Genomic DNA, 26,530 nt, shown 5'->3' with positions numbered 1-26,530 from the left:
TTCGACTCGGAAAGTGTCCCCAATAAGTGCTCTCTTTGCTAAATACATTGATATTGAATGAAGTGATTTTACTTGGACTGTTCACAGTCCCCTATTATTCCGTGTGATTGCCGAGATCATGTGCCTTGATGGTTCTTACTGGAATGGATACTCCTAAACAAGGCTGGACACCTTATGGTGTTTACACAATGTAGTATTCCCAATCCCGATAGCTCTGACGAAGACGAGAACAGAGGCCCATTTGTTAGGCAGAAAACTTAGAGAATAGAGCTCCACTTGTTAGGCAGAGAACTCAGAAAATAGAGCTCCATTTGGGCAGAGAACATCCGCTTTTAGGGTTTAGCACTAATCGTCACTATGGAGGCCTAAGCACTTCTTTAAAAAACGGCTGATTCCTTTTCCTTGTGGGATTTTGGTATATTAAAGGAAAATTTAAAATTAACAAAGACCGCCTGGCATGATTATGTGCATGACTATTACGGACTAACCATCACTCAAATGCAAGCCTTCTTGGTTTGCTCGCACAGAAGTCGCTGATAACTCTCTCGGGGGTCAATCGGCATCTCCCTGTATGCGTGCATAAGAGCCAGAGATGATAGTCGCTTTGTCAGCATAGTGGACCGCACGTATCTTTTCACTCTTCTCGTGGCGCTAAATGATCTCTCTGGTGTAGCAGGACACTGGCATGGTGAGGAGAATAGTAAACACGGTGGCAACATTCAGATAGAGATCTTCACTTGTACAACTCTGTGTATCCTCCAGGTTGTTTGGTTTCTTCCCCTCTGCAAGCGCCCATCTCGCGATACCTGATAATTGCTTGGACACCTCTGTGAATCCCTGCCATGTTTGCCGCACCATCATAGCCCTGTGCGCGCATGCGGTCAATATCTGTCCTGGCTATAGCTCTGCTGGGTCTCTAGAAACCTCTCGGCTAGCGCCTGTCCTGTGGTACTCTTAGCTTGTACAAACCAAAGGAACTCCTCCCGTACCTGCACCTTCTTGTTGTCCTCTCGTGTGTGCAATACGCTTTATTTAATTCTCTTGCTGATTGATCAATTGAAGTCATTGACAAGGATTTTGAATGATCAGCTTATGTCCTTTCTACTTTCTTTCTTACAATTACAGGCGCACAGCTGTCAAAGCCGCTGTAAGGCGGAAATCAACAGTCAACTAAATTTTCGTGCGCAAAACTATTTCAAAGTTCTATAGTAACAGTTCTATCCTTTGTTTAGCTTTCATCATTTTTAATATCTAATATTAAAATTCATTAATTTATTTTTCAAAATAAAACCTTGATATAGCGGGTATTCGCTATTGAATAGTCAGCAAAAAAGAAAATACGGCCTTTCAGCTGTTAAAAAACTATAATTACGAAAATTCTTATTAAGCCCGTGCTTAATGGCTTAAAGGCCGGCTACGCCCCTGACTGTACTAGATTACAAGCAGCTGTCCATATTTTTCTTAGGGAAAGTAAAACATTCAAATTAAACCACGCAGGCACGCGCGAAAATTGCCTCCCTCGAGGGACACGACGGCTCCTGTTCGTGCATCGCGTCTCCCTCGCGGGAAGCAATGATTTTCGCGCTAGCGGCACGTGGCCGTCGCTTGCTCTAGTCCTCTTACTCTAAAGCTGAACACTCAATCCACAGTTCTATCGAATGCAAGAGTTGGTTCAAGTTGAAAAAATTCCAAAAAAAATCTAAAAAGAAGTTGCTGAAAAAGTAAAAGCTTACGAAAAATATGCAAAGCCGCAACTTGCGGTTAGGCCATTTATTTCATCTCATCACGGCGAACCAACTCGAGTTCTGGGCAAAATACGTTTGCCCCCAGTGACGTAAACTAAGGTATTTTTCAGTCTTTGTGTTATTTTCGGAATTTTGAATGCAAAGCAAGTCCCGAGAGGCTCTCTTCTTTGGACATCCTGTCGCTGACGACTTGATTAAATCAGTGACCGGCTCAGCTTCAGCAGAACTGACGGGGAGAGTGCAACCAATTGTAAGTAAGACCCTTATGTTTCGATATTTAGCCCCCTCAGAAAATTTTAGACACTCGATATGTTTTCTGGCAGTGTTGAACGATCTTGAACTTGTGAAGTTTCCATTTTTCAAACGACCCGAGATCGAGATAATAATGCCTTGTTAGCAGAGGTTTCTTTCTGGAAAGTCTTTCAGGATGTATGGAGTCGTCCGCGTCTCTTGTTTTTCGCGTAGTAAACAAGCCGACTACGTGAAATCTGAAAGAGACGCGGACGACTTCGTACATGCTAAAAGATTTGTCAGAAAGAAACCTCTGCTAGCAGGGTAAGATAATAATCATTGCGATCTCAGTTTAGTTGTAAAAATTTTAGATACAAAAACTTTTTTAAATAATCATAACAATGATAAAAAGTCAGGTTTGAGGGTGGAGAGGGAGAGGGCCGGAACCTCCCAACCCTCCCACTGGATTCGACCAATCGGGGCCTGGGTATTCGGCAGCTTTCTCGCTGAAAAGCCCAGAAAAACATGGCGGATTCACATGCTATGTTTTGTTTTGTTTTGTTTTGTTTTTTTGCAGCTCTTCAGTTCCACGAGCAGAAAAAATATGACTTGTATGTTCTTTCTGGTTCAAAATTCAGTGCAGCTGATTTAGACAAAAGCTATGGATATTTTAATCTTTTTAGTGGATATTTCAGTTATTTAGACCTTTTTTTCCGCAGGCAACTTTGTCATCTTTGGCGGGACTCGAGTGCAGTGGCGTGCAACGCTTCAGATGAGGGCAGTTACGTGCCGTTTTGCATGATCGCTTGTAAACAATGACTCTTTCAGTTTAAGACCTTGAAGTTTAGTTTGGGAGCGGCTCTCGAAAACCTCACTGCACAGCAGCTCCGAAAAGATATCTTCGTGGCATAGTTAGTGGTCCTCCGGGACGCAATTGTTTTGGGCTTTTCGTTTCCTCTCGTTCTTACAGCAAAGGTAAGGAGTCAAATCAGTTCATTTGATGTGTGTTTTTAAGGAATTTCTCCTGATTGTTTTGGTGGTCTAATACATGTACGCAGTCATCAGGGTTTGTCAATGTTTGTTTGTCTTCCTGCATCGAACAGTTTTCATGTTCTTTTCAATGTTTGCGTTTCAGCTCTTATAATCACCAGAAAAGGATTTTGGGCTTACCGTTTGGTTGAATTCGAAACGACGTGCCACTGTTGAAGATCTCAGCACCACGATTGAAAAGCTAAGGTAAGCTTAATTATAAAGTCTCGTGACTGATTCATGAACTAGTCTCAGCTGTTTCAACTGGAGAACAATTTTCAGTTTGTAAGCTCACCTTTATATTACCAATTAAATTGTAATCTAAAATCACTATTTAATTTGGAGCAACAAAACGTAGTTGTAAAATCCTCAACGAATAATTTATTGTTTTCGGCGAAGTGATTTCTTGTAACAGAATCTGCTGCTTTGAAAATAATTTTTGAGAATTCGCCTGCATGGACGTTCGCCTTCAACAAACTCACCCACACGGAAGATGACACTTTTGATTACACGCTTAATAAATAATAAAATATAGTCATAACTGTATCAGTATTTTCAAAATGAGTTACAAGTTGTGCAAGACTCTTGTTATTTACATTTGTAGGCCACCATTTTTGACAAACCTAGAGAAGGCAAGTTAATTTCTCTTTGGATGAGTTTGCTCTGGGCGAGTTCATGGCATGTGAGCAAACCAGTTACTGGTTGCCTTTTCAGAACTAAAGAGAAACCTCCTCTAACAAGAGACAAAGAAAGTGAAATTAGATGTCAACAATGCTAAAACAGGTAAGATTTTAAACTCTGATTTACACCTTTTGCTCCCATTTGCATTTCATTTCAGCTGTCATTTGCCTCTTTGATGTATTAAATTCAGATATATCTGGAATGGTAATCCTTCAGTTTTACATGTCTTCAAGACCATGCCATTTTAATCTGGGAATGTTTCATACTGAAGGTAATGGTGTTAGGGAAAAGTTTTAAAATTTGTGCTTGAAACTATTTCCTTTGTTGGACCTTGAACATCACATGCATGATGCGTGGATCCGAATTTCCATGTAGTGCAGACAATTGTAACATTGTCTGTCATCTTATATTTTACTGTATTTCTGGGAAAAACCTACCCAGACACACAAGACTTGGTTGATCAATCTGTTCTCAAAACAATTTTATTAGGTGGGTTCATACTAGCGGGGTAAGAAGACCTTAAGCCCAAGTATACTTGAGATCATGCATGTTTACTTACTGTGATAAGCGTTCACATTAGAATTCAAAGCATGCTTTCAAAGTAATCGGGTTGTCAATCAAGTTACGCAGCGAATCCTCGACAATTATTTGTTGCTGTTTGTCGAACTGCGCCCTTCTTAGTTCGTACGGCTGATAAAAGGAGGTGCTGCTCAAAGAAAATGGCCAGGATTGTCTATTAAACGTCGGTTGTGCTTGCTCGGGAGAAGGTACCCTTGCAAAGCGTTGGTGTAAGGTATTGCTGTCAAACAAGACACGTGTATGTTAATTGTGTCTGTGGCCTGAAGAACATTTAAAACAAATTCACAGCATGAAGACTAACATAAGGTCTCTGTCTAAAAAGTTGTCGTCATCCATCCCTCGGTAAGAAGATCTACACGGATTCATTCTTAGTCGTTGTCCGCCGAGGTAGAGGTAAATTTGCGAGTTCGCGTGTTAGTGTGCTCTGAATTTCCCGCCGTACAACGTGTTTGATTGACGTCCGTTTCCAGAATGTGTTTTGATAAGTAAGCTCGTAAGGATGGATGAACTAGACTTGAGAGTGTACTTCGGCTCCTTTGAAGAAAATGCGTTACCATGGCCACAAAGTAGGCTACTTGAGCTGAAAATTAATTCTTAATCTGTAGTTATCCATGCTGAACAGATTGTTAGTTAGATCTCATCAGATTCGTGGTCTAAAATCTCTTAGGCAAGGTACACAATCTTGCGTGTTAGGTTGTTGATTCCTTTTGGCTGTTTGGAACAATTCCCTTCGTGTACTGTATTTACGTCTTCCCCTAGTCTATCTGTTGTAGGTTAAAATGAATCCCAGGTTAAAATGATTTCAACCTAGGTTGATTTGTATTTTCCTTTGTTTAAGATGTAAATTACCCAATCTTAACAAAGGAAAATACAAATCAACCTAGGTTGAAATCATTTTAACCTGGATTCATTTTAACCTACAACATATCCACCTTCAAAAGAAAGCTTCTTGATTTCCTCAGTTAATTGTATGAAACGTCCAACTCTGTTATGTCTTTATAGTCTTACCACGGTATGTTAAAAAATCTAAATACAATGTCTTTACTAGTCTTACAGTCCTAACATATCTCCAAGGAGACCTCTCAGTATAAGCCCGGGGGTTTCTTAAGGTCTCCTCGCCACTTCTTACTTTTTTTTACTATTATTATTCACTCTAAACTTATGTAAGATCCTAGTTTATTATTCACTGTAACTTTCTATGATTGTATGTCGTGGTGAATAAATAAAATGAAATAAAATAAAATAAAATAAATAACTGTCCAACTTCGAATAAGCACCCATCTTGAATAAGTGCCCACCCTGAAAGCTCAAAAAGTTAGTAAGTGCCCACCCTGAAAGCCCAAAAAGTTTATAAGCACCCACCCCACACCTCTCCCAACAAAAAACATTTCTGTACCAGCCCAACATGAAGTAAGAGAACCAAAATCAACCAAAATTGGTTTTAGATACAGTAGTTAAATGAACTTTTATATTGTTTATGTTAGATTTTGCACTTTGTTTTGTCTTGTCTAAGCGAAACAAATTTGTTATCCCTTGTTTTGTTATTCTCTGAAAATGTCCTTGTTTGCTGAAAATGTTGGGAAAATCATAAGCGCCCACCCTTGAATAAGTACCCACCCTCCCTTCTAACGCGAACAAAGTTTGATTTTTCCTGGACTTGACTCCAGCCCTTTTTTTCAGTCATTTTTTACTATCTAACTCAACTCAATTTGAACTCTCTGCTAACTCAAACTAAGTTTACTCTGCTTTGGCTAAAATTTACCAACAGCTGTAGGTAGCAGCTCTTAAATAATTTATTGATAATGTAATTGTAATGTTTGCCAAACTACCTTAATTTCATGTAGATCTCATACATTGGAAAGCAAGACTAGAGAGAAACCTCTTCTAACAAGCGACAAAGAAGTGAAGTAAGACATCAAAAATGCTATTTTTAAAATACGTAAGATTTAAAACTTTTAGTAGCACTATTCACTTCCCTTTACATCTCATTGCTTCTTTAATGGATTAAATTCAGTCTCAAGTTTAGTAACGAGGCATCTATAGTGGAAAATTCGTGGGCCATTTACAAGGTTCTCCGCAAGTGCTCACAACCTACTAAAAAGCCAGCTGTTCTGAATTCTGAGCCTTTTTGTTTTCGGTGCCGAAAAGGCTTACATGTATATACTTGGGGTGTGGGAAAAATGTGAGTTCTGGAGTTGTGAGTTGTGAGTTAGAGTTGCAGGTTACGAGTTGCCAAACTAGAAAATGAAAATTTCTTGTCAAGATAACATTATATAAAAGTTAGGGATCGCAAAGACGTAAAACCACACATTTCAGAAAAAATTCAGTAACTCCTGGGAGGGTACTTTTGTCTTTCATCAAGTTCAGTTTTAAGATCTACTAAGTTGCACCCAGAGGGTTAACTTAGAGATAAGTTTGTCCTTGTAGTCAGAACGCTAGTTTAGTCTTTATACAACACAAAACGCATGTGAAAAGATCACTGGCCAGTTACTTGTAGTTTCTTTTTGATTAAGTCACTTTGGTTAATTATTGTTATTGTCATTACGTAACCACAGTCTAGCGCGATCAAGTTTTGTTTCATTGCACGTGTCTCTCTCGCCAGTGCCAGTTCATCGCTTTCGTAAGCCTCTTCGTTGTATTTTTACAAGACTACCACGACACCGACCTTTGTAACTTCTTAGAGTATGGTTGGCCAGTCGGTTACAAGGCGACCACCCTTCCGCCGTCTACTTTAAAAAATCACAGCTCGGCTACGGCCCAACCTGATCTCATTCAATCTTATTTGGACAGGGAATGCGGCTTAGGCACTACTTGCGGTCCTTTCTCAGCCAGCCCTCTCTGCATGGATTTAACAATTTCACCTCTTCAAATTGCCCACGGTCGTTCGGGAAAGTCGCGCGTGGTCGTCAACCTCAGCTTCCCCTCAAGTTTTTCGGTAAATGACGGCATCCCTAAAGACTCTTACCTTGACGAACCATTTGCCCTCCGATTACCCGGCACTGACGCTCTCGTCGCCATCATCCTCCAATCTTCTTTATTTCGACGTCGCTCCCCCTTTCGGCCTTCGTTCTGCCGCAATGATGTGTCAGCGGACCACTTCGGCGGTGTCACATATGTTCGGCAATCTTGGCTTTCATTGTACGAATTATATCGACGATTTCGGCGGCGCTGAGTCTGCTAGCAAGGCAACTATGGCGTTTGAGGCCCTCAAGGAACTTTTTCTCTATTCTCGATTTGGACTCTTCACCCGAAAAAGATTGTGCTCCCTCCACCTGCATGGTCTTTCTGGGAGTCCAGTTCAATACCATGGATATGACCATGTCCGTGACCCCGGAACGGTTGCTTGAACTGCTGTCTTGTTGTCGCTCGTTGCTCACCGAGGACGTCGTTTTGTGTCGTGATCTACAATCATTACTGGGAGTTATGTCTTTCGTTACCGCCTGCGTCCGTCCAGCACGCATTTTCATGTCTGGCCTACTAAACACCTTACGTGCCAACCCGTTAGAACTCACACCTCTGTCCATTATCTTTGGATGACAAATCGGATTTGCACTGGTGGTGCCATTTCCTCCCACAATTTAACGGCGTGACACTCATCAAATCTACGCCTTGGCTGAATGATCCCTTTTTCTTGTCCACCAACGCTTGCGCATCGGGAGCAGGTGGTTATTTTCAGGGGCAGCATTTTCACACTCCTTTTCCCGGGCACCTCCTGGAGGAGTACGGTCACGACATTAATATTCTCGAGCTGTTGGCCGTCATGGTGGCTTTAAAGCTGTGGGCTCCAGCTCTTCGTGGTCAGCGATTTATCCTCAATTGTGATAACAAGAACTGTGTCCTTTCTTTGAACTCAGGCCGCTCTCGCACCCGTGCTATGCAGCTGTGCCTTCGCGAGATTTGGTTTTTGTTAGCCGCCTTCGACTTCGAGATCGCCGCCCATCATATTCCAGGCACCTCCAACTCCCTGGCTAACCACCTAAGTCGTTGGCACCTATCCCCAGGTCACAAGGCTCATTTCGATGCTCTCACCGTCTACATCTCCACCGTACATGTACCATGTCCTACCGAACTTTTCAATTTCGATGTGCGTATCTAACTCTACGTTCTTTTGCTCACTCAACAGATCCATACCATGCCCTCGCTGCCTCCTCATCCCTCTCTTTGCTTCAAGCATATGTCCAGGATATTCGAGCCCAAGCCTACGCTCCTGGTACCCTCCGGAACTTGCGTTCTCATTGGAAAACGTATCTTCGGTTCTGCTATCGTTTCAGCCTCACACCCCTTCCCGCCTCATCTTTGACCGTCTCCTGCTTTCTTGCGTACCTGTCGCGCAAGACCGTTTCGTACCAGTACGTGATGAATCACCTCAATGCCGTTCGCCTTCTCCATTTACATCATGGTCTTGCGTGTGATGTATTGAACAGCTTCCCCGTGGCCCTCACCAAGAAAGGACTAAAGCGCATCATGGGTACAAAGTCCCACCAAAAGCACCCTATCACAGTTGATTTACTAAGGCACATGAGATTAGTGTTGGACTTGTCCATTCCAAAACAGGCCGCTCTTTGGTGTCTGTTCCTGGTGGCGTTTTTCTCTTTTCTGAGAAAGTCCAATGTCACCGCTCCCTCTGCTTGCGCTTTTGACCCATCGAAACACCTCACCCGCAACGACATCAAGTTCTCCCGCAATGGTGCAGTTCTACGAATTCGCTGGTCCAAGACGTTGCAACATAGAGAAGGCATTTTGCTGATTCCTCTTCCGCTTATCCCCAGCTCCGACCTTTGCCCAGTCACAGCCATTCATCATTATTTCCAACTGGTGCCAGCTGATGCTAACTCGCCGTTTTTCTGCATACCACAGGGACCCCTTCTTCAACCCATCGCTTTCTCTCTTTTCTCCAGCTTTCTCAAAGAAACCATCACGGCCGTTGGCTTGGATGCCACTAACTTTTCTCCGCATAGTTTCCGACGGGGTGGCGCCACCCACGCATATCAGTCAGGGGTTCCGGATCACCTCATCAAGCTGCACGGAGACTGGCGCTCGGACGCTTATAAACTTTATCTCTCTTTGCCTCTGGCCACGCGCACTCGTATCGCAGATGTTATGGCCGCCTCGCTCTTTAATATTAGGGAGTTTAAGAAACGAGGACGGCAACGGTAACGAGAACGTCATTTAAAAATATAACTTCTCGTTTTTGTAACTCTTTCGCAATTATTCAAATTGGTTTAACTTGGAAAATGCTCGCGAACTCTCCAGGAACTAAATTAGTATGAACGACGTCAAAGTAAGGAAAAATAAAGAAGATTTTGCGTCATACGCTCCCGTTCTCGAGAAAACCTAAAATTTGGTCATTTCACGTTGTTGTCTTGCAGAGGACGGCAAGGAAATGTACCAAAATGTAAAACGCACGTGCAAAGCGATTGTTTTGGCTCATTAAGCCCATTGTTTTGTGACGTTCTCGTTACCGTTGCCGTCCTCGTTTCTTAAACTCCCTATTGCGTAGTCAAGTTTTCATTTTTCCTTTTTTTTTATCGTTTCCAATTTTCATTATTAGTTCAATTTTTTCACTCCTGTTTGGGCCTTTTCTCCTAACATTTTTATTTGGGGTTTTCAATATTGTGTAATTAAATGACTATTATTCTGGCCCAAACGTGTGTCTCGTCATAATAAGATTGTAATGTTTAGAAGATAATATAGAGGTTTGATTCCAAAATCAAATCGGTTAATTATTGTTATTGTCATTACACAACCACAGTCTAGCGTGATCAAGTTTCGTTTCATTGCACGTGTCTCTCTCGCCAGTGCTAGTTCATCGCTTTCGTAAGCCTCTTCGTTGTATTTTTCCCTCCCCCCCATCCCAGGGGGTTTTCAATATTGTGTGACTAAATGACTATTTTTCTGGCCCAAACGTGTGTCTCGTCATAATAAGATTGTAATGTTTAGAAGATAATTTAGAAGTTTGATTCCAAAATCAAAGTTAATCCATGCATAATAAGTTTACTTTTGCACGGTAGCATAAAATAACACAAAATAAAATAAAACAGTGCTTACCATTACACTCGAGATTGTCCTCCATGGTGTACCGTCGTGAGGGAAAAGGAGAAATTAACGTGCATGTGCACATCACAACATTCTATCAGAGTTTCTTGGATTTTTCCATGCGTTCATTAAACCACAAGTAGCAACAGTGTTGGGTACTCCCATATTTTAAAGTGACAGAATGCTTACAAGTCTAAAGTTTTGTAAAGAACCCCTAAGAGTGGTCTACATGTCCTTTTTTCGGCCGTGAGTTCTTTCTTAATTTAACGCCTAAAAGGTACCGAAAGAAAACTAATCGGATTCGTCCAATTTTTTTTCACTATGATCTGAGATATAAAGCAATGACATAGATCCCTAACACTTGTTGCACCGAAAAGAGCTTTGGGTGCAAATAAGTGGATATAAAACTGGACTCCATAAAAGATGAGATTTCCCATGGGGAGGGGGGGGGATGTTCGTTTTTACGTCTTTGCAATTCCTTAATTTAAATGTTATTACTCGGGCAGTAAGACGGACCGAGTTAAGGTTTCGGTAGCGTTATCAAATATTTTTTCTTTTTGGGGTCGCGATGGGCCGAGAGATAAGACTTCGGCCCTTAGTTATTGTTCTTGGTCTCGTTTTTTGTACTTGGCTGGTACGAGTTACGTTTTCTGTCAATTGTTATCAAATTCTTTAAATTCTCGGTCGCGTTCTTTGTTTTCGGGCCTCGAGGAGTGTTCACAATATGCGAGCCAGACGTGCAAGGCATTAACAAAACATGCGAGGCATGAACAACCCCAACATAAACTGCTAACCATTAAGCTAACCGGGGAGCTATTTAAGCTAACCTAAGTGCTATTTAGGCTAACTGGAGTGCTCTTTAGGCTAACCGGAGTGTTTTTTAGGCTAACCTGAGTGCCTCAAGGTTAGTTTTGTTTAACCGCAAATTTGGCAACTAAATCAGTCTATGACCTCGCGGGCCAAGATAGATAAAGATGTCTCACGTTTACTATAGAAAAACAATCAATGTAGAAACGGTTTCTGTCTTCAAATGAAAGGTGAATAACAAATGCTTTCCCCTGAATTTCATTTAAAAATATAAACAGCGAAACATTGAAAAACGTACAAGGATATAAACGTACGCGTGACGCGTAACGTTACTCTAGATCCCAGGGTGGGGGGGGGGGTACTCAACAGATGCTTGGGTAGGGAAGTGCGGCCCAGGCGTTCAAGCCCTGACTCGTTTAAGACACAATAATTCTCTGATTTCCCTATCCCGTTTAAGACAGAATTCAAAATTTTCAGGCCCTTCCTAAGACATTTAACCCAAAATCACACCCTGTTTAAGACTAGAAATGAAATAAGAATACACTAGTTTCTTACTGTATTTTAATGCATTGGCAATCACAATCTGTTTAAGCCATTAGGTCATGTAGGGATACCCTGTTTAAGAGCGGCTGCCTGTAAGAATCGAGAACTGCATTTCAGCGACCACTTGGTGAATCTCTGATATTTCGCCTGAAGATACCCTTGGATTAACTATTTTCGAAAATCATATTTTAAAGTTCCATTAAGGTATTTTATTTTTTTGAGAAAATTGCAAGAGTTTGAAATGCGGCCTAGGTGCGGTCACGGGCCGATGAAAACTGCGAAAATTTAGGTCAAAGGACGAAGCCCCGTTCACGGTGTAAAATAACCCAATGAACTTGAAACGTAACACAAACCGAGACCATCCATCTCACCAGGAAATTAATACAATAAATATTTCAAAGTCGCTGGCTTCTTTCTAAAGCATGCAGATTTGTGTACGCTACTCAAAATGGCCATGAAACTAATGCTTATTTTTATTGAAATAAAAGTGTTTCTGATATGTGATTTTCCCTAAATTAAATCTCATACCTTGAAAGAAGAAGAAATTAAAGAACTTTATTTGTTCTCAAAGTTTCAAGCTCTGATTCACACTCTTTCCCGCTCAAGGAAGATCGAATATGCGTGCGATACTTGCGGCTCACAATTCACGTCACGAATTATGAGATCAGAACCAATTCCCAAACACTTGACATCTGGAGCCCGTGAACGTTTCCAAACATATTAGACTGACTGAAAACAGCCATTCAATGTTTTTGATTCCAGATGTCTTTCCTTTTCTGCTCTAGAATAATATAGTTATTGCGGTCAATATAAGCCTACGAAACATGTGCAACAAATTTGCATACCATTTCGATGTCGCAGGAAAAAGTAGTGCAAATCAAACTTTACAGCTCCTTTATCTTCTAAAATCAAGCATTCGATCAGTAAAATGGAGAAAAACGTGTGACTTTGTTCCTGCCGTGTTGTTTTGAGTGTTCCATTTTAGCAGCGACGGATCAAATCAATTAGCCAATGTGACACTGAACAACTGTAACTCAATATTCGCTTTGCTGATGTGGGTAACGCGCACGTGTTCTATCCTGGCCAGGCATTTCGGTATGGAATCCTGCGCGTCGGGGCGCTTTTAGAAACTGTAAACAGTGAAAAGTACTGCTTGTGGGCCAAGCTACGACTACCCCGGTAACGAAAACTTTGTCAAGCTAAAAGACTGTACAAGAGATGCGAGAGCCCGTCTTGCCAGCTTGGTGGTTGTTGTTGTTGTTGTTGTTGTTGTTTTTTCGCGAAAAAAATTCAAGTATAAATGTATATAATTATACAGACCCTGGAACGTCAATTTTTTCACCAAAAACAAAAAAACAACATCTATAACCACCATGCTCACAATTGAAATATGAAATCTGTTTGCCTGAGAGCATAGTAGTGAATTCCCCACCAACCTGACCTCCCCCCTACCTATAAGCGTCAATAATACTGTGGTTATTGTTTACTTTCCTTAACCATTTTCTCACTGCTCCTGCCACTTTCTTTCAACTCCGTGAAAAAAAATTATTAAATAACATGATATCTGAAATTGGAAAATTAATATTCGAAATACGGCCCTCACCCGCTCGTGCTAGTAATCAGAGGAATTTACAGCCCTCACCCTGCACCTGCTCGTGCTAGTAATAAGGTAGTTACAGCCCTCACCCGCTTGCGCTAGTAATAAGGTAGTTACGGCCCTCACCCGCTTGCGCTAGTATTAATTTACTTTTCGTGGCCTTTACCAGACAGACCGAGGCTGGCAAGGTTCCTATCTTCTTGGAAATTGAAAGTAACTGGCAGGAACAACGAGAAAACCGGTTTAGGAAAGTAAACAAAAACCACGATTGATGCTTATCGAAAGGGGATATGGGGGTGGGGGAGGTCGGGTTGGACAGTGGGGAATTCACTACTCTGATACCCGCAAAGTTACAAATTTTATATTTTTAATAGTAGGGATGGTGGTTATGGAAAGATTTTGTTTCGCAAAATATCGACGTTCCAGGATCTTCATTATCATTATTCATTATTAGATCTTCCAGGATCTTCATTAATGTAAGTCAATGTAATTCTTGAACGTCGATTTTATATTTATTTTCTTTTTTTTTGCGGAAAAAACCAAAGCTGGAAAGGTGGGCTCTCAGATCCCTTGTACAGTCCTTAAGCTTGACAAGGTCATCATCACCAAGGTCGTCGTAGCTTGGCCCACAAGCAGTACTTTTCTAAAAGCGCCATGAACGCGTAAGTGCCTGGCCAGGATCACGTGGGCGTTACCCACATCAGCAAAGTGAATATCCAGTTACAGTTGTTTTGTTTCACTGGCTTATTGATTTGGGCTGTCGCTGCTAAAATGGAACACTCAAAACAACACGGCAGGAACAAAGTCACACGTTTTTCTCCATTTTACTGATCGACTGCTTGATTTTAGAAGTGTTGCGGTTTTTGTTAATTTACACTTTTCCATGTAGTTTTTGTTTTCCGTATCTTTATTCGTGTTAATTGTGTCCTGCACCCTTCATTCCTTCCTGAACAATTTTTCGCACTATATGTAAATTCAGTGGTATATAATATTTTCAACACTTTCATTTTATCACTCACCCACCTAAATCCAGCAATTGGTAAGTGTTTTTTCAGTCGTCCTGTTTTTTGGTTTCAGTTGTCATTTTCGCGTTTATTCTTTTTATAGTCGTTCTTAGTTGTTTCCTGTACTTTCTCTGATAGGTATTTTACCAAATCCCTTGATTTGAGTGAATAAATTGCTGATTGAAACCTGTGAGTCTCTTCGTGGCCCTTGCCACTTCATTGTAAAATACCAATTGAAGATCATGGACGGTATCGAAGCTGATAATGCAAGTTCCATCCGAGCGAGTTCCAGGAGTAGAATGCCTAATTCGCTGCAGGACCAAGAAGGAGTTGTACGCGAAAAGCTGAACAGTCTAAAACGGTCTGCAGGAGGCTATGTCGCCACAATGTCTAAAGTGTGTGCTCGAATTGATGATTTACTCGCGGACTTTGCTAACTTGGTGCAAGTGCGGAATCTGCAAGCCACCTTGTCAGATGCATTTAGGAATTATGGAGACAACGTCGCGCGGACCAAAGCTCTTCTCAATGACAGCAGCGTGGAACTTAACGAAATCCAGCGCGTTTACGAGGCTCAAGAGGTCAGAAAACGTCTGTATGATGAAAGGATCGAACATTTCGCGATCGAAGCTGCTTCGTATTTTAATAAACAAGTGTCAGAAGAATTACCCCGTGTCGACACTTCATCGCCTCGAGGATCGTTGAAATCGCAGAGCAGTCGAATTTCCAAGTTAAGTGCAGCGAGCTCGAGACTTCGCGAAGCCAAAATCGCGGCAGAAAAAGCGGCTCTAGTCGAAAAACAAACTGAGCAAAAACGATCGAGGACAATAGCAATGAAAGTCAAGTTATTGGAGCTTGAAATGAAACAAAAGCAATTCGAATTTCAACATCAACTAGAACTAGCGAAGCTCGACGCCGAAAAAGAGGCAGAGGAAGCTCGAGAAAGGACAGAGTTGGCAGATTTGGAGTTCAAGTTAGCAGAGCGCGAGTTTTCTGGTCTGCAGTTTGAGGAAACTCCACCTGAGCGGCATAGTTTTAACAGAAATATTGACATTGACGGAAACTTTACAAGCGTATCCGACGCTGGTCCGCAAGTTGTCTACCCTCAAGCTGTTTCCACGCAATTAGGGTCGATCGCGCAGGTTTGCTCCACGCAGCCATTTTCTCCAACCACGTGTTCCGTCTCATCCACGAGAGTCTCGACCGGCCACGTCACGTCTTCGCGTGTCTCTGTTCTTCCCGACACGTCCTCGCGTGGATCAACGTTACCTGCGCCCACTTCACGTTTTCCTGAATTTTCTGTCACGTCCTTTCAAGCCCCTGCAGTTCCCGTGGTGTCCTCGCGCGTCTCCTCGTTACCTGCGTACTCTACGTGTCTTACAGATCTTCCACCCATGCCTACGTGTGCTCCCTTGCAAGCCTCTGCAGTTCCCGTGGTGTCCTCGCGCGTCTCCTCGTTACCTGCGTACTCTACGTGTCTTACAGATTTTCCACCCATGCCGACATGTGCTCCCTTGCAAGCCTCTGCAGTTCCCGTGGTGTCCTCGCGCGTCTCCTCGTTACCTGCGTACTCTACGCGTCTTACAGATGTTCCACCCATGCCTACGTGTGCTTCCTTGCAAGCCTCTGCAGTTCCTGTGGTGTCCTCGCGCGTCTCCACGTCACCTGCGTACCCCACGTATGTTCCTGATTTCCCACCGATGCCTACGCCTGCTTCTGTGGTTCCTGCTATGTCTGCCTCAACGTTGCCGTCTTCGTATGTTCCCGAGTCTTCGCGCGCTAGCTCGTGTGTTCCTGCCATGTACCCGGGTGTCTCCCTGTTCTCATCCCAGCCGCCCTACAATGCAGGTCCAATATTCACACATGCAGCTCAAGCCTATGGTCCAGTTCGCCTACCTTGTCACGCAACTTCAGGACATCTTCCACCTTCTCTTCAGCCAATGGGTGAAAGCTTCCTTGCAACTATTGCTACCACAATAGAAAGAATTAGTGCCGATCAAGGTCTACCTCCACTACAAGTGCTTAAGTTTGATGGCTCCCCTGAGAGATATCCACTATTCAGACAGAGGTTTCACCAGATGGTAGAATCGAAGGCATTGGATGAACAGACTAAGATGGCTCGCCTGTTGCAGTTTCTCGAGGGCCCTGCTCTTAGAGCTGTGCAAAGGTACGAGGCCTTGCCAGGAGGTTTAACCAAGGCGTTAGAAGTCCTGCAAAGTCGTTTCGGTCAACCCTTTAAGATCGTAAGAGCTTGCGTCGACACTCTGACTAAAGGTCCCCCTATCGCATCTCAAGACAAGGATGGTCTCCAACGCTATGCAGATATGGCACAAGTCATGTATGATACCCTCGGATCTATGAACTGTTTAGGAGAAATGAACACTGACAATCTCGAGAAAGTGATACTAAGGTTGCCCAAATGGCTCCAAGACAAGTTTCGAGAACATTTGAAGAAGCTTCAACGCCAAGGAAGAATTATCCCCACATTCAAAGACATTGTTGAGTTCCTGAATGACCGAGCTGATTTGGCTAATCATCCGTTTTTCACAACTTCTTCTGAGGTGAAGTCACACAAACGAATTGAAGATCGAGACAGGTCTCATCTGCGTCACCTTACCACTCTTACCACAAGTACCTCTAGGGAGGCCAGCAGACTTGCGATCAATAAAGACGCTAAAGCCAGCAACTGCCCCTTGTGTGTCCAGTACCACCCACTCTATCGCTGCGGGGTATTCAAGTCCAAGCCCGTCGAGGAGAGGAGGGCCTTAGTCAACAGAAAGCGGATTTGCTTCAACTGCATCAACTCTACAGAACACACGGCCAGTTCGTGCAAGTCGCAAATGCGTTGTAGGGTACCTGGTTGTGGAAGGTCTCACCACACTTTGCTTCACCTGTCAGGTCCATCCCGAGAAAACGCTGATCATCACACTAACAACACTGAAGTCACAGTCATCCCAACCATGCCTACTGTCCTGCCAAGCGACCAAGATGCTCCCTCGAGCACGTGTGCTACTGCAACCTTGGCTGAATCCTCTGAGATTTACCTGCAGATCATGCCCCTCAAGATCATCGCCAACGATGGACGATATACAACCACTTACGGCTTGATCGACTCCGGCTCCGACGTCACTATGATTGACCCATCCCTCGTCGATCAGCTTGGTATTCAAGGCGAAGATGGACAACTCCTCCTTTCTACAGTAAGCCAAAGAGACAAACAGGAGAATGGAGTAAAGGTTGACTTCAAAATAGCGCCCGTTGATGATCAGCACTCACACCAGATTACTGTGCGCAATGCATGGGCTGTACGAGACCTTACCATCCCGCTTAAGCATGTAACAGCTCGCAAGAAGATGGAGCAATGGTCGCATTTGTGTCAAGTCCCTTTTCCCGAAGTAGAAAGAAAGAAGGTTTCTATCCTTATTGGAACGAACATCCAGGAAGCCTTTATTCCGTTGGAAGTTAGAAAAGGAAGTCCTAATGAGCCCTTCGCGATACGATCCTGCCTTGGCTGGAGTATCCTTGGCGGTTCCGGCAGTGTAGACGGTAGACGTCAGTTTAACCTGCATCATGCTTCTTCTGAAGATGTTTCTCTCAACCGACAGTTGGAAGAATTCTGGCGAATTGAGTCCCACGGCACCGTGAAAGAAGCCTTTGGGCCAATGTCTGTTGAGGATCGAAAGGCGCTGAAGATAATAGAGAACACAATCTCTAAGGTTGACGGCCATTACCAGATGGGCCTTCTCTGGAGGCAGGAAGTACCCTACCTTCCATTTAACAGAGCCTTGGCAGAAGGTCGTCTTCAAGCTCTGAAAAGGAGATTTAACCGGGATCCTGGCCTAGAGGAAAAGTACCGCTCCGTCATAGATGACTACGTTACTAAAGGATATGCAAGACAGCTAAACGAAGAAGAGGCCTCTAAGAGATCCAAGATCACTTGGTACTTACCACACCACCCGGTGCTGAACGTTAACAAGCCCAACAAAGTACGCGTGGTATTTGATGCTGCCGCTAAATTTGATGGCACTTCCCTGAACGATCGGTTGTACCATGGCCCAGATCTCACAAATAATCTGGTTGGCGTACTTATTCGCTTTCGAGAAGAAGAAACTGCGTTCACAGCTGACGTAGAGGCGATGTTCCATCAGGTCAAAGTTCTTCCAGAGGATGCAGACGCCCTAAGGTTCTTGTGGTGGAATGCTTCTTCAAATCTCCCCCCTAAGGAATATCAGATGCTTGTCCACATATTTGGAGCAACTTCATCCCCTTGCTGTGCCAACAAGGCACTTCGACAGACGGCAGACGATAATAAAGGCCGGTATAGCCCTGAAGTCATCAAGACCGTACACAGAAATTTCTACGTTGATGATGTGCTGAAATCTGCGCCGACAACAGAGAAGGTGATTTGGCTTGCAGACCAGCTGACCAGGCTACTGAGTGAGGGCGGCTTCCACCTAACGAAGTTCACAAGCAACAGTAGGCAGGTGTTAAAGGCCCTCCCACAAGAGGAACGAGCGAATCCTTCTATCAATCTCGACCTCAGACAACTTCCTATCAGCAGCGCACTTGGATTACACTGGGATGCAGCTTCGGATACCTTGCAATTCAAAGTTGTTCCCACGAACAAGCCTCCAACTAAACGTGGCATTCTTTCGACTGTTAGTTCCCTATTCGATCCACTTGGTTTTTTGGGCCCGTTTCTCCTCCCAGTCAAAGTCATTCTTCAAGAACTATGGAGAATGGACGTCCAGTGGGATGACCCTATTCCAGAGCCTTTACTAACACAGTGGAATGGATGGGTAGAGTCTCTGCCCCTTGTTGCGAACATCAAGATTCCGCGATGCTTCAAGTCATTTTCTAGCACCCGAGTCATCACCGATGTCCAAATGCACTATTTTTCTGACGCATCTAACAAAGGTTACGCTGCAGTTGGCTACTTAAGGCTCGTTGATGATACAGGAAAGGTCCATTGCGCCTTTGTTATGGGAAAGACCCGCAATTCCCCGCTGAAACAGTGGTCCATACCGCGTTTAGAGTTACAGTCAGCAGTGGTAGCTACACGCTTGCATCTACTGATACGCGACGAGCTTGACATACCCCTTCAAGGTGTTACGTTCTGGACAGACTCTTTGACGACCTTGCAGTACATTACGAACGAGAAGAGGCGATTCAAGCCATTCGTTGCTAATCGAGTGAACGAAATTCATGAAGCCTCGACTCCTCAGCAATGGCGACATGTGCCAACATCACTGAACCCAGCCGACGATGGTTCCAGAGGAATGAAGCTACATGATCTTGACCCCAATTGCCGCTGGCTCTCTGGCCCAAGTTTCCTCCTGAAGCCCGAAGAACATTGGCCAGTTAGAAGGATTGGCAATATTCCAGATGACGACAGTGAAGTTCAAGTTGAAAGAACCGTCATGGTGATTGACCGTGGATCATCACTGGACCTGCTTCTGCGTCGCTATTCATCTTGGCCTCGCCTCTTAACTCTTGTCGCCTGGTTGTTACGTTTCGTTAACCATGTTCAGAACAAAGGAACTTCTACTGAGAGAGGTGGAATATCCCTTTCAGAGATACGGTGCTCTTCCAAGAAAATTGTACAGTTGGTACAACGCCAAGCCTTTGCTGAAGAGATTGATTCCTTAATCGAAGGCCGTCCAGTTAAATGTCAAAGCAAGCTTGCAACTCTTCTTCGTGTACTCGTAGAAGGAACCGTGCGCGTGGGAGGAAGAATTCGTCACGCTCCTATCGCCTTCGAAGCTGCCCATCCTATGATACTTCCTAAAGATCATCCAGTTTCTACCCTGATCGTGCGCTACTACCACGAAATCCTGGGGCACGCCGGTCGAGAGCACGTACTTTCCTTCATACGGCAACATTTCTGGATTATTCAAGCAAGGTCACTCGTGCGCCATGTTCTACGAAGATGCATCAATTGTCGCAAGCGAAATGAAGTCCCCATGACTCAGTTGATGGCTGACCTGCCAAAGGAACGTCTCACTCCCTATGATCGGCCGTTCACCTACACAGGAGTCGACTTCTTTGGCCCATTCTATGTGAAGCGTGGTCGGAGTTCAGAAAAGGTGTACGGTTGTCTCTTTACCTGCCTTACCAGTCGCGCTGTGCATATAGAAGACGTGAGTTCATTAGAGTCCGATGCCTTTATTCAAGCCCTCCGCAGATTCATCTCGAATCGTGGGTGTCCCAAAGAAATCTGGAGTGATAACGGAACAAATTTCCTCGGATCGGACAAGGAAATTCGCGACTCTATTCGTCAGTGGAATCAGGATGATCTAAACAAGCAACAGATTAAGGACGGGATTAACTGCTCCTTGTGCCCAATGTTCCAGTGGAAATTTCAGCCTCCAGCCGCGAGCCATATGAATGGGGTCTGGGAACGGTTAATTCAAAGTGTGCGTAAGACCATGAAGGCGATCCTTGGCAATTCAGATGCGTTGGTTGGACTGGAAACCTTACGCACGGTCTTCGCAGAGGCTGTTACCATTCTCAACAGTCGCCCGCTTACTCCCAGCAGCGATGATCCAAGCGACCCGGAACCACTCACTCCGAACCACCTTCTGCTGCAACAGGAAAATCTCGCTCTGCCCCCAGGTCTGTTTGTTCGCGAAGATCTTTACAGAAGAAAACAATGGAGGAGAGCCCAATTCCTTGCTGACTGCTTCTGGAAACAGTGGATAAGAGAATACGTTCCAGCTTTACAGCAACGCCAAAAATGGGTTCGCGAGAAAGGAAACTTGAAGGTCAATGATCTTGTAATGCTTGTGGATGAAAATTCCCCTCGTGGAAGATGGCTCCTTGGCAGAGTTATGAAGATCTTTCCTGGCCACGACCAACGCGTCCGAGTTGGAGAAGTCAAAACGAAGAATTCAACGCTCGTGAGGCCGATTTCAAAACTTGTATTGCTGGAGGAAGAAGATTAGTAACATTGACATTCGCCTACAGTTACTCTCAGAAATCTCTTGGACAGTTTGAATGCGCTAGTTCTAAGAACTTTCAGTGACTGATTAATTGATTCGCTTTTATTGCTGAATTTCCGCAAATTCAGCGAAGCCCCCCAGGATGTTGCGGTTTTTGTTAATTTACACTTTTCCATGTAGTTTTTGTTTTCCGTATCTTTATTCGTGTTAATTGTGTCCTGCACCCTTCATTCCTTCCTGAACAATTTTTCGCACTATATGTAAATTCAGTGGTATATAATATTTTCAACACTTTCATTTTATCACTCACCCACCTAAATCCAGCAATTGGTAAGTGTTTTTTCAGTCGTCCTGTTTTTTGGTTTCAGTTGTCATTTTCGCGTTTATTCTTTTTATAGTCGTTCTTAGTTGTTTCCTGTACTTTCTCTGATAGGTATTTTACCAAATCCCTTGATTTGAGTGAATAAATTGCTGATTGAAACCTGTGAGTCTCTTCGTGGCCCTTGCCACTTCAAGAAGATAAAGGAGCTGTAAAGTTTGATTTGCACCACTTTTTCCTGCGACATCGAAATGGTATGCAAATTTGTTGCACATGTTTCATAGGCTAATTGACCGCAATAACTATATTATTTTAGAGCAGAAAAGGAAAGACATCTGGAATCGGAAAACATTGAATGGCTGTTTTCAGTCAGTCTGATTAGTTTAAGGGACCAATATGTGATGTTTGGAAACGTTCACGGGCTCCAGATGTCAAGTGTTTGGGAATCGGTTCTGATCTCATAATTTGTGACGTGAATTGCGAGCCACAAGTATCGCACGCATATTCGATCTTCGTTGAGTGGGAAAGAGTTTGAATCAGAGCTTGAAACTTTGAACAAATAAAGTTCTTTTCTTCTTCTTTCAAGGTATGAGATTTAATTTAGGGAAAATCACATATTAGAAACACTTTTATTTCAGTGAAAATAGGCATTAGTTTTATGGCCATTTTGAGTAGCGTACACAAATCTGCATGCTTCAGAAAGCAGCCAGCAGGTTTGGAATATTTATTGTATTAATTTCCTTGTGAGATGGATGGTCTAGGTTTGTGTAACGTTTCAAGTTCATTGGGTTATTTTACATCGTGAACGGGGCTTCGTCCTTTGACCTAAATTTTCGCGGTTTTCATCGGCCAGTGACCGCACCTAGGCCGCATTTCAAACTCTTGCAATTTTCTCAAAAAATAAAATACCTTGGAACTTTAAAACATGATTTTCAAAAAATAGTTAATCCAAGGGTATCTTCAAGCGAAATATCAGAAATTCGAACAAGTGGTCGCTGAAATGCAGTTCTCGATTCTTACAGGCAGCCGCTCTTAAGACAGAAAGTGATAAAATGGATACCCCATTCAAGACAAAACACCCTGAAAACCATACCCTATCGGGCCGCATGTCCCCTTTAAGGTCACATAAGGGAGTACCTCCCCGGGTCTATTTCATACCAAAAATTACGATCCGTCATTGACCCGGCGTCACATACATATTAGGACGGTACAAATGGTTTCTGTTTCTAAACGAAAGGTGAAAACGTAAGGATTAAAGCCCGGGGATTATAAAAAGCATTTGTATGACAAATGTCGTTTTCCCCTGTATTTCATTCTGACTGCAAGAAATGCAATTCTATCTGGTGGTTACTTATATCCTCACTATATCTCTGTATCTATCTATTTGGTAGCCTGCGAGCAGGCTCTCTTGGGGGTGGGGGGCAGGAGGGGGAAAGAGGATCCACCCCCAAGAGAGCTTGCTCGCACGCTATCTATTTGGGGGAATTGGCGATGCTGGAGGTTATCACTGTTAAAAGATTGTAGGCTTTACGCACCACACAGTAATATGGCCCGAGTATAAGCTGGAAACAGCTTCTTGTCTTGACTATGATTAGGAATAATTATCTTCACTTGATTTTCTAGGCTTGCAAAAGTCTCGCAACTCAGAGTCAATTGAATTCACGTTATGGCTGTGTTTGAGTGCTCTTTACTGCATGACAACATTTTAAAATCCTACAATAATTTTTAAAAGTATGGAGGTAATAATAATTGGAAGTTTATTTTTAATGCTTACTGACAGGGCATCTGAGACGCACTGTGTAGAGAAGGAGAACATGGATGATCCCAGACTGAGAGCTTGAAGATTGATTACATGGACCCTGAGAGTGGGAGTATTGAGGGAAGGTTTTAGAACAATGGAAGGTAATGACGACAGCTCGGAAGACATAAGAGGTAACTACATATAAATTTAATCAATGATATTTTTCTGCGTGACAACAGAACTACAATCTTGAGCAAAACTAGTTGAGAAAAATGTGAATTGTGTGCATAAATTTCAATTTCCCTTAAGGAGAACACTACTGTGAAAATTTCCAAAGATTTCACAGCAGGAAATTGAAAAAAAAATTAAGTCAAAGCGTAATACACATTGACAATTGCTGTGTTTGAGTAGTTTTAACTCAAGAACTAAAAGGCATTATTAGTTATTTTACCAGCGAGGGTTAGAGGAACGTAGTTTTGTCCTTGAATGTTACATTTTGGAGGACTTCAATTAATGTTGGTACAATGTAGAAGGAAAACTGGGTTTTGATACCATATTACATGTTTTTAGTAAATGATATTTCTATGTGGTGCTGTACGTCTTAATTAAAATTGGCTATCAACTATTAATAAAGTGGACAATTCATAAATATGAAAAGCCATATAATTTTTCTGAAACTAATAACACACATGTAATCTCATGGTCTTACTGATTTCCTGCCAAAACACAGAAAACAAACTTACTTAATTGCTAAGATCATGTGGGAGATTAAATGCCTGAGGTATACATGATGTCTACTCAGTACTTTATTTCTGTCCAACTGAAATATTGCACATGTAAACAGTATTTTGTTAATAATGTTTGAATTAACTTATACTTTCTGTATAGTGAAACTAATTGAACAAACCAAAATGTATGTTTTCATTTTCTCTGCTTTTTGCTTGCTCTCCATTAGGTGCTAAAAGAAAGCGGAAGAAAAGCTATTCACTGCAGTCTGAAGACAGTCCTCCAGAACTCAGTATTAAGCTTCCAAAGACAAGCGAGCTTCCAAACACCAGTGAAGAATGGAGTGATGCTCAACTACCAATTGATGTTCTGCTACTGACGGTGGAGAACTGTGAGTTCTTAAGCTCTTTCCATTACCTTGATAAACCCTTCAGGAGTTGGCACAAAGAGATTGGTTATGTGTACTTTGGGTTAACTGGAAGCGGTGACCAGGAGAAGCTGACGATTGCATTAATAAAATGCTCCAAAGGGTCTGCAGAGCCATGTGGTTCTTTAACAGCTGTAAAGAATGCAGTCAAGGTCCTGCGTCCCAAAGCTGTATTTTTAGTTGGTACCTGCAGTGGCTTAAGTCCTGATAAAGCCAAACTAGGGGATGTCATCGTATCTTCCAAGCTAACTACACTTTCCGGCATCAAAACACCTGTGAACAGAAATATTGGTCAGCTTATCAGGCATATTGACGATGGCTGGGTTGCTCCTTTGGAAAACCCAGATGAGCGAGAAGTGAGAGTGCATCGTGATGGTGATATTCTGAGCCAGCGACTGGCACCCAGGTCTGGTTGGAGGCATAAGGATGTTGTTCAGCAATATCCTGAAGCTATTGCTATTGAATCAGAGGGTGAAGGTGAGTGTTTTAAGAAATTGTTTTCATCCTTTGTCTATCAACTTGTGTATTACATGTACAAAGTAAAAATAAGGTCTAAGCAACAGTAAACTGAATTTAAAGATGCTGCCAACTTTTGTTACAGCGCATACATGTATCATCTTGAGATACTCAGGTTTCCCTATGGGTGGTGCCTACTAATACAGAGATATTTTTGCATGGTTTAAAACTATGTAGAGAAAGCAGAACTTAGTAAGTGATTTTGCCAATAAATGGTATTTAAAAAGAAAATTGGGGTTAGCCATGCATTTTTTCAGAGATTCATGTAATACAGCTTCCATTTGGAAAAAAAAAAAAACGTCATACATGTACATTGCTTTGTATTTTTAGTTTTTGCTTTTTAGAATAATTGTTGCTTAATTTTCTCTAAAGAATGCCTTTCTACCCCCAATTTTCTTTCTGGATTCCAGTTAGCCCATATTAAGATCTGCTTTTCCTGCATAATCACATACTTCTGTATTAAGAAGCACCATCCTTAAAAATGCTTAGAGTGTATCTTAGATAGTCTAAACTGTGCTTAGACGCATCTACTTACTCCTTCTCAGGGCTCGAAATAACGGCCGGTCAACGGACAATGTCCGGACTGATTTGGGAGTTGACCGGTCAACCTTTCGTCTTGCCGGTCATGTTGACCGGTCACATTTGATCGTTTCAAAAAATGAAATAAATTAAAATTTCCATGCTGTTCAGTTGTTTCAGTTGTAGCGAGTCGCTGTGTATTGTCATTTGCGGAACTTTGATCTGAAATCCTGGGTGAAATGCAACAAGAACCGTTGTTTACAATCCGGGCATTGAAAACTGACATCAGGGTTCACGCACTTCCGATCACAAAGTTAAAAATAATTTATTTTCTAATTCACTTTTATCAGTTAATTTTCAAGTTTTGCATTTCTCCCTGCATATAAAAGCAAAGGAACTATACTTTATAAAACCAATAGTTATTCCAATCTTCGCAAGTTTATCTGTGTGTTTATCTTTGGCGTGCGTAATATAAACATAAAAGGTTATACAATGATAACCATCCCTGAACCTGAATCAATGTACAAACATTTTAACGTTTGCCAGATATTATTGGCCTATAGAGATACCACAAAATGAAAAATATTCAAACAAAAACTGGTTGTGATTGTCATGGAACGTGTTACAGAAAAATATATATATCTAAAGATTTGCGAGTTAAGTAAAAGCTGGATGTGCATGCAGTACGTCACGTCACGTCACGGGAACCCGCGCAGCAGGCATGTGATCAAATGTTGATAATCGCCAACTTTTTCGAATCTATCCTGTGCATTGTAATGTTCCCGAGTGATGTAATCAAAGTCTTCTTGTGTGAAGTAATGCCCTCAAATATCTAAAAGTACCTTACTGTTAGTGTACTTCAACAGCTCAACAACACAATGTACGGAAAGAGCTTCTCGGTTGTGTGCCACACACAAAAGCTTGAGATGTTTGTGTTGCTTAGAGGGAGATATTTTATAACTTTCCTGAGAAATTTCTTGGCAGTTGTCAATAAATAACATTTCCAGACTTTCAAATTTTACCATATTTCTTGAACACTTGATGTGTCTCCCGGTGCCGGCAGATCCAAGTTAAAATGCCTGGTTACTAAGC

General features: G+C 42.6%; 1 protein-coding gene and 1 pseudogene across 2 annotated transcripts in view; both read left to right on the top strand.

The window, feature by feature from the left end:
• The window catches only part of LOC146462444 (uncharacterized), a 138,326-nt pseudogene that overhangs the window by 83,979 nt on the left and 27,817 nt on the right, over positions 1 to 26,530 (top strand). The window contains exons 2-5 of the transcript XR_014857121.1: positions 3,112 to 3,212; positions 6,110 to 6,172; positions 23,290 to 23,441; positions 24,206 to 24,880. The product of XR_014857121.1 is annotated as an uncharacterized LOC146462444 (transcript). The remainder of the gene's footprint in view (positions 1 to 3,111; positions 3,213 to 6,109; positions 6,173 to 23,289; positions 23,442 to 24,205; positions 24,881 to 26,530) is intronic.
• LOC146462445 (uncharacterized) lies at positions 14,495 to 21,193 on the top strand. The gene has a single exon (XM_085085607.1). The coding sequence runs from the start codon at positions 14,495 to 14,497 to the stop codon at positions 21,191 to 21,193; it is 6,699 nt and encodes a 2,232-aa protein (XP_084941733.1).

This window comes from Pavona decussata, unplaced genomic scaffold (assembly GCF_977016875.1).
Source record: "Pavona decussata unplaced genomic scaffold, jaPavDecu1.1 SCAFFOLD_187, whole genome shotgun sequence".
Classification (NCBI taxonomy): domain Eukaryota; kingdom Metazoa; phylum Cnidaria; class Anthozoa; order Scleractinia; family Agariciidae; genus Pavona; species Pavona decussata.
This window is presented reverse-complemented; position numbering and strand designations above follow the sequence as displayed.